The sequence below is a fragment of the Gambusia affinis genome, linkage group LG20 (genome assembly GCF_019740435.1).
Source record: "Gambusia affinis linkage group LG20, SWU_Gaff_1.0, whole genome shotgun sequence".
NCBI classification, from domain to species: domain Eukaryota; kingdom Metazoa; phylum Chordata; class Actinopteri; order Cyprinodontiformes; family Poeciliidae; genus Gambusia; species Gambusia affinis.
Window position 1 is genome coordinate 23,743,120 of NC_057887.1, and position 8,746 is coordinate 23,751,865.

The 8,746-nt window shown below is 45.2% G+C and overlaps 1 protein-coding gene across 2 annotated transcripts; it reads left to right on the forward strand.

Annotated features, from left to right (window-relative positions):
- The first annotated feature begins 1,868 nt into the window (after positions 1-1,868).
- ercc4 (excision repair cross-complementation group 4) lies at positions 1,869-8,505 on the forward strand. Of its 2 annotated transcripts, none has more exons than XM_044102183.1 (10): positions 1,869-2,146; positions 2,974-3,154; positions 3,920-4,115; positions 4,378-4,585; positions 4,665-4,845; positions 5,444-5,554; positions 5,623-5,742; positions 6,331-6,979; positions 7,067-7,179; positions 7,693-8,505. In XM_044102183.1, exons 1-10 carry the CDS (start codon positions 1,970-1,972, stop codon positions 8,433-8,435), a joined length of 2,679 nt encoding a protein of 892 aa, XP_043958118.1. In that variant the 5' UTR covers positions 1,869-1,969; the 3' UTR covers positions 8,436-8,505. The 2 variants fall into 2 exon arrangements, with proteins under 2 accessions (XP_043958118.1, XP_043958119.1); XM_044102184.1 differs by having other exon boundaries at positions 1,917-2,146; positions 6,331-6,928.
- Positions 8,506-8,746: the final 241 nt, after the last annotated feature.

Consider the following 8,746-nt stretch of genomic DNA (forward strand, 5'->3'; position numbering starts at 1 on the left):
AAATAAAATGATTCTATTCATTTTTGTAAGTGTATTTTTATATTTTCATGAATCAGATCTGATCTGCATTTCCTCTGAGAATCGGACAGAAACGTTTCTAAACCAGCAGAATAAAATCAGTCACTTCATGAAATCCTTTAGCATTCATTTCCAGGTTTCCAGATCTTCAGTCCCAGACAGCAACTTGGTAAACGTGAAATAAAAAGGTCAGTTTTGGCTCCATATGAAGTTGTAAAGCTGCAAGGGTCACACTGGAAGGGTTCAAGGTCGCCACGCTTGGTTTGGAAATGTTGACATATTTCCAAAGCTAATCAACTGTAAGCAGACTGATTAGGGTTCTGGCACCAAGGCTCAGTCTGGTCTTCTCATGGACAGTTAAACGTTCCACACGCTGTTTAAAAACAGAAAATAACTCCTAGTAACAGTAACTTCTGGTGTTCAAATGTCAGACATGATGTGAAGACTAAAGGTCGTGAACTCTGACTCTCAGGTTTGTACTCCCTGCTGCAGAGCGGCACTAGCAGCTGTTTTACGGTCCAGCAGTGGTGCGGCTCTCAGCAAACCTTCTCTGTTCTGCTGCTGGAGCGAAGCGTGAAGCTCTCAGCTGTCTTCTCTGCCTTGCAGCTTTAAACATCTCGTCTGATTTCATCCTCTGCTGCCACCTCTGCTGTCTTAGGTTGGTGTGGAGATTCTCCTCAGCGGCTCCATTTTCAGCTCAGCTCTTCTTCACTTTGCCTTTTTCTCCAGCCTGCTCCTTCCTGCATCGTTTGTTTCATTTCATTTGTCATAAAGTCAAAACAAAGATACTGCGTTTCTCTTCCTGATGGTTTCATGTCAGCTCTCCATCTCTCTCCTGCTTGATGCTGCTCAGACCAGAGGAAGGTCTGAAAGCGCTCTGCTGCCCCCTGCTGGTCTGTCCATGAACTGCAGCATATGTGAGCGCAGTTGTTGACGTGTTTGTGCTGGCTCATCAGAGAGGTGATGCCAGCAGTGCAGTTTGTCATCTTGTGTTTATCTCTGACACATTGAAGTCTGTAAAGTGTAAAACTCCAGCGATGTGGTTCCTCTGACTCGGTAACAGATCTCTGAGCGGCACAAACATCAAAGCAGCTTCAACTGAGCAAATCAGAGGCACAGAATGAAAACAGAAAACACTGAAGCAAAACATTTAGGATTTAAATAGGACTGAAAACACCTGACAGCTTCTTCCTGTTGGGTTTTGTTCCCATCGGTTTGGTTTGGTCTGCTCTGGTCACGCCTGTCCAGGTGAGGCTGCTTGTTTCCTCAACATTACCTCGATCTGATACCTACTTATTGTTTCCTTTTATCGCTGAAACATCTACAGTAGTGCAGTTTAAATATGAAGCTCCGATGCAGAGAATAGAATGACTTTGATGCTTCAGGACTAAACAACTGATTGTATCTAATATTTAAAAATGTCATCAGACAGCAAAATATATCTGGTATTTTAAAGTCTAAAATAAAAAATCTAATAAAAATATAGAATGTGAACACAATAACAAGTACAGGTGGAAGAAACTGGTTTTCAAGTAAGATTTTTTATTATGTAAAACTAATTAAGCTAATACCTAGAGCAGGTTGTGAATATTTTTGTTAGAACAGGGGAATATTATTCAAAGGACAATAATAATACATACATCTTTTGTACAATATACATTTTTGCCTAACCGGAGGTAATTACATCCCACTGCTAGTTTTATTTATCCTATCTCTGCTACATTCAGTTTTAGATTTTTAAAATCAATACTATAAATTCGTGGTTAAAAAAACAAACAAAAAAACACTATAATCTTTACTGTCACAAGATGGCGGTCTCGATCTTGACCGCCAAACTCAGCGGAAGTCTCGCGTTGCTCTCTTGTTGTTACCGGAAGTGTGTTGTTTCTAAACAATGAGCAGCTGTGAAGCAGCGGCTGTCACGTTTTAAGGCTTTAAACGGATTTCCAAGATGGCGGGTCCGCTGCTGGACTTCGAAACCGAGATGTTTCTGGGTCTCTTCGAGTCGGACGGGCTGCTGGTGGCGGCGGAGGGGCTGGGGATAGACCGCATCCTGCTGCAGTTCATGCGGGTTTACTCCGAGGAGGGGAGCCTGGTCCTGCTGCTCAACACAACCACAGCCGAACAGGTTCGGAGGCGGTTCGTTTAGCACCGGAACCACTCGGTACTGTCCGGTTGCTATGGTGATTTAGGTCCGAAATCACCATGGCGACAGCTGCCGGCTAATGATGGCTAGTAGAGCTGTTACTAGTGGTCGTTTACTATCTAAGGGAAGCCCTGCTGTTACTTTATGGAGATAAAATGTTTAACTTTATTTTCTGATGAATTCTGTAGCAGCTGAGGTTGCAAAACGGTCACTGAAACAATACATACGATGGTAAACAACATTTATAATGTTTAATAGATAAATAAAACATCTGTTTGCATCTACTGTGCATTTGAAATATATATTCTGTATATATACACAAATAAATTGTGCATTCTAGCATAACTTAAAAGTAGCTTACAAATGACAACAAAATTAGGTGTGAGAAACAGACACTTCCAAATCTAATTTATTTTAACATAACGCTTTCCAAAGTGATAACTGATATGATTTACAGTCCATTAGTTTAATCTTCAGGTGACACAGATAACAAATATGCTTTGAATGAACGTCAGCAGATAAACCATGAAGCAACGTGTCTGGTGCATTTTGGGTCAGATACCAGAACCCCAGGTTGGTAGAGGAGTCAGAAATTTTACTCAAGTAGAAGTGGAGATACTTTCTAATAATATTACTAAAGTAGAAGTAAAACGTGTTAAATAAACGGTTTCTCTGCATCGCTGATTTACACGTCATTATTTGACTTCAGTTCTCTGTGTTCAGTGTCATCTGGTTCTGGACCTTCAGGTTTCACCTTTACGTGACCTTTGGGTTTCGACCCGACCGGTGACTGTCCTTCTGCTCCTCAGGAGTATTTCAGGGAGCAGCTGCGGGTGGAGGGCGTGACCCACCTGCCCAGGACGGTGACCAGCGACGTCCAGAGCGCCGAGCGCTACGGCGTTTACACCGGAGGGGGGGTTCTGTTCGTCACCAGCAGGATCCTAGTGGTGGACTTCCTCACCGACCGCATCCCCGCCCACCTCATCTCAGGTCAGAGACCGACCAATGGAAGTTACTGGTCCTGTAGCAGAACTGCTGGTTTTATTTCAATCAGTTCACTTTACATTTAACATTTTTATCAAACTTTTCGTCTGGATAAAATCCCTGCTAACAGGGCGCCAACAATAACTCTGAAGAATCTGAATAATGAGTTACAGCAACATTTTATTTCCCTTTGGGATTAATAAGTATTTTTGAATTGAATTGTTGCACACTGGCAGCCAGCTGGCTGAAAAAAGGCGTCTACATTTGACTACAGACATGAATCGGCCTAATCCAAGTAACACTGTTAACAAGCTGCTGCTACATGAGGAGATAGCCTGACTAATAACCAGCTCTGGAGTTTAACAGCTTATTCTTTTAATAACAACCAAAATATTAATTTAAATGATCAAACCAGTAATAATCAATATATTACGTTATTTGAGAGACTTTATGCCACATGTTTGCTGTTTTGTTTTTATCTTTCAGGTTTTTATCTTTTATCTTATGAAATATTTATAATTTCGGACCTGTAAAATGAGCTTTACAAATAAAGTTACACTAGTAAAAATAATTGTTTCTGGAATAAAAGAATAAAATAAGCTCAGAGTTTAGTTTAATTGTTTTTTAAAACAAATAAAATAAAAGCTATAATTCTTCATTTATCATCATTTTTCTGGTAAAATCCTGCAGATAAATGAGGAAATGTTTCTTCAGGACCATCAGATGAAATTATTACATTAATATTACATGAATTTATTCATGTTTTCACAGGCATCCTGGTGTATCGGGCTCATAAGATCATGGAGTCGTGTCAGGAGGCGTTCATCCTTCGTCTGTTCAGGCAGAAGAATAAGACCGGCTTCATCAAAGCCTTCACTGACAAGGCCACTTCCTTCTGCTCGGGTTTCTGCCAGGTGGAGCGGGTCATGAGGAACCTGTTTGTCAAGAAGCTTTACCTGTGGCCCAGGTACAACAAACACAACAGTTCATCTGAAGGGGAGAGCAGAAGACTGACATCAACATGAAGGAGTCTTCATGAAGTCATTTGATAAATAATGACACTTTTAAGGCAAACTTACACTAAAACTCTGATTAAAAGTGTTATTATTTACCGTATGACACTTCATGATGACAGTCATTCATAAAGACTCCTTCAGGCTTATCACAGTGTTATTTTTGTGTTTAGTTCATGTCAGTCTTATGCTCACCTTCCAATAAAATGTTCTCAGATTCCAGGCGTCTGTGAACGCAGCGCTGGACAGACACAAGCCGGAGGTGGTGGAGCTGCATGTGTCGCTGACGCCGGCCATGAGGGCCATCCAGAGCTCCATCCTGGACATCATGAGCGCCTGCCTGAAGGAGCTGAAGCGCTACAACCCCAGCCTGGAGGCCGAGGAGCTGTCGCTGGAGAACGCGCTGGGGAACGCCTTTGAGAAGGTTCCTGCGGAGGAGCGAAGCTTGTTTCTCCTGCTCAGCCGCCTCCACGTTCCTTCATGGTCTGCTCCTTCGTCTCCAGACGATCCGTCACTACCTGGACCCGCTGTGGCACCAGCTGGGAGCCAAGACCAAGGCGCTGGTCCAGGACCTGAAGGTCCTCCGGGTTCTGCTCCTCTACCTCACCCAGTACGACTGCGTCACCTTCCTCAACCTGCTGGAGTCGCTGCGCTCCAGCCAGAAGACCTTCGGCTCCAACTCAGGTCAGACAAACTAAATCAGCTAAAAACGCACTGATCCACTTCTTCCGATACCAATATCTGAGGTTTTAGTATCGGCTGATACCAATCCGATACAGAAAAGCAGATGAATTAACATTTCTATTTTTCAACATAAATGTCCTGAATTACAAATTTATTTGATAATTCTGAACCAGTTCAGTTAATTTAAACCTCCGTTCTGGAACGCAGGACCAGATTTATTACAGATAATTCACATAAAGAGATACAAAAACTAGATTCTGGCTTATTAACATTTCTGCTTTGGAGTAACTAGAACTATAAACATAGATCTGCTTTTACTAAACAAAAGGCATCTAGGAAAAAAACAATCAGCACAAATAAATGAGAAGCTGCCTTATGATCATTGTTATGATGTATTTGATGATTTATATTTTTATTAAATCATCAAATAAAACTAATCGGTTAGAATGTCCTAGTCAAAGTTCAGACCTAAATAATACTGAGGATCTGTAATAAGATGCAAAAACGTTCAGCTGCTTAAATCCCAGAAACACTCGGCAGGTTTCATGTGAGTCGCTGAACGTTTCGCTGCTCCGATTTTCTCCTTCGGTTCCGTCAGGCTGGCTCTTCCTGGACTGCAGCACCGCCATGTTTGTCAACGCCAGGAGCCGAGTGTACCGCTGCCCCGAGGGCGGGAAGAAACCCAAACTGACCGCCGAGAATCACAAAGGTAAAACTTCCTGTCCGAGACGAACACTTCCTGTCCGAGACGAACACTTCCTGTTTGATTTTCTGAAGGTCAGCGTGTTCCAGAGGTCAAGCGGGACCTGGTGCTGGAGAAGAGTCCAAAGTGGGAGGTTCTGACTGAGGTTCTGGATGAGATCAAGAAGGAGAACCAGAACACTCAGCAGGAACCAGGTGAGAGCTGCTGATGGCAATTCACCTGGATTAACTTTCATTAAATAATCTGGATTAATTTTCATTAAATAATCTGGATTAACTTTCATTAAATAATCTCTACAGGTCATGGATAATAATGATAAAGATTTTGTCTCAAATGTAGAATTATTTCTGGAAATATTCCCACAGATGTTCAGGGAGTTTTTGGTTTAGTTTTTCATGGAAATATTTTAGTAAACTTAAAAGAAGATAAAACTTTTCAGTAGGATAGAGGAGCCGTTTCAGTCAGTAATCCTTCATATTGATGAAAAGACTCTAGTTAGCAGATTATTTCAAATGTTTGGTTCTAAATAATCTGCCAGTGGAACTAGAAAAATCTTTTGCTGTTAGGATAATAAAAATAAAGATATTTTATTCTGTATGTTGGCACCCGGAGGATGTTATTTTCAGAACCTGCTGCTGCATTTCCATAAAGTTTCACAAACTGGACTCAGTGAACAGAACCAGCAGCTGGAGCTTTCTGTGCCGTTCCAGTCAGTGCGCCCGGTGGAAGGGCTGTGAATACTCCTTCCTGTTAAAACAGGAAGTCTGTCTCTGCGCCTGCAGGTCGGGTTCTGATCTGCGCCAGTGACGACCGGACCTGCGCGCAGCTGCAGCAGTTCATCAAGCACGGCTCTGATTGGCTGCTGAACCGGCTTTACGCCCGGACCGTCGGGAAACGGGATTCTGCTGCTGCAGCCGCGACCTTTGACCCAGACTCACTGAAAAAGGGGAAAGGCGGATTGAAGAAAGGAGGGAAGGGGAAAGAACCGGCGCAGAAACGAAGCACCAAGACGGGGAAAAGCCGAGCTTCTCTGACGCTGACCCAGATGATGAGGAAGGACGAGGAAGAGGAGGAGCGGGACGGCGATGATGATGAAGATCACCTGATGGAGGAAGAGGAGGAGCAGCTGAACCTGAACCTGTCGTCTGACTCCTACTACGGCGTCCTGAAGGAGCCGCTGACAGTCATCCACCCTCTGAGGGGCTGCTCCGACCCGCACAGCCTGACCCGGGTTCTGCAGGAGGTCCAGCCCGCCTTCGTGGTTCTGTATGATGCCGAGCTCAGCTTCGTCCGCCAGCTGGAGATCCACAGAGCCGGCCGGCCCGGGAAGCCGCTGCGCGTCTACTTCCTGATCTACGGCGGCTCCACCGAGGAGCAGAGGTACCTCACGGCGCTGTCCCATGAGAAGAAGGCCTTCGAGCTTCTGATCAGGTCAGAACCGGGCCCAAGAACTGACCTTTGACCTCACCGCCTGGCTGAGTCTGTATGTCTACTCGCTGTCTGTGTATATCTATGCAGAGAAAAAGCTACCATGGTGATCCCAGAGGAGAGAGAGGGGCGAGAGAACACCAACCTGGACTTATCCAGGAGTTTAGAGCCGGCCAACAGCGCCACCAACAGCAGGAGAGCAGGTCCGTTTGGTTCCGTCAGCTCGGCATGCCTCACTGTGAAACTACAAACTGCAACATTTTCATGGTCAAAACAGAAGCAGAAATGTTTTTTTAGTCAGCAGCATGGAGGTTCAACCTTTCTGTTAATCTGAACGCTGCAGTTTCACTTTTAGAAATATTCATTAATCTGTGAAAAGATCAACCTCCTCACTGAGCTAAACAACCAATCAGAGCCAGGAGGCGGGGCTTAGTGCTGTTAATCATCCTCATGTATTCACTGCTAAATCTACTAATTTTGGAACTTTAAACATTTATCACAGCATCATCAGTGGTCATGCTAACTAGCCTTAGCATTCACAACATGCTATGCCAACTTCAGTGTAGAAGCAAGCAGGGCTATGATTGACAGCGCTAAGACCCGCCTCCTGGCTCTGACTGGTTGTTAGCACTGGTAGAAATGGATTACCTGTCAGCCTGGTGACAGTTTCAGTAAATGTGTAAAAATGAAGGCTGTCCTTCCTGCCTGGCCTGCAGGGGGCCAGGAGCCGGGCGCCGCGCCCTCCAGGGTCATCGTGGACATGCGGGAGTTCCGCAGCGAGCTGCCGGCGCTGCTGCACCGCCGCGGCCTGGACATCGAACCCGTCACGCTGCAGGTGGGCGACTACATCCTGACGCCCGACATCTGTGTGGAGCGGAAGAGCGTGAGCGACCTGATCGGCTCGCTGCAGAGCGGCCGGCTCTACGCTCAGTGCCTCGCCATGACGCGCTGCTACCGGAAGCCGCTGCTGCTGATCGAGTTCGACCCGGCCAAGCCGTTCTCCCTGACGGCCCGCTCCGACTTCCGCAGCGAAATCTCCTCCGCCGACGTTTCCTCCAAGCTCACGTTGCTCACGCTGCACTTCCCCCGCCTCCGGATCCTGTGGTGCCCATCGCCGCACGCCACCGCCGAGCTCTTCCAAGAGCTGAAGCTGGGCCGGGCCGAGCCGGACGCCGCCGCCGCCCAGGCCGTCACTGCCGAGTCCGACGCCACCGGCGAGTCGGCAGACCTCTACAACCCCGGGCCGTACGACTTCCTGATGAAGATGCCGGGCGTCAATGCCAAGAACTACCGGGCGCTGGTGAGAAGCGCCGGCAGCCTGGCGGAGCTGGCGGGGCGGAGCCGCGACGAGCTGGCAGCCGCTCTGGGGAACGCCAACAACGCCAGGATGCTGCACGAGTTCCTGCACAACACTGCAGATGTTCCAGCTGCTGCGCAGAAACACAAACTGACATCATGACAGAGGTTTTATATTTTATAGAAAGAAATTGAAATTATTGTAGAATAAAATGGACTCCTGTTGAACTTTTTATATGAGAAATTACTTAAAATTATGTTTTTATTTATTTTTTATTAAAGCTTGGAACCCTGGAATAAAGGCTGTAACTATTTAAAGGCTGTTACTATTTAAAATGTCACAAACCAATAATTTTAATTTTCAAATTTTATGCTCATCTTGAAAATAATAAGATGAATTAATCTTTTGTCATTTTTTAAAAATATAGAATGAAATGAAGAAAAATTATAAAATCTTAAGATCAAAAGTAAAAA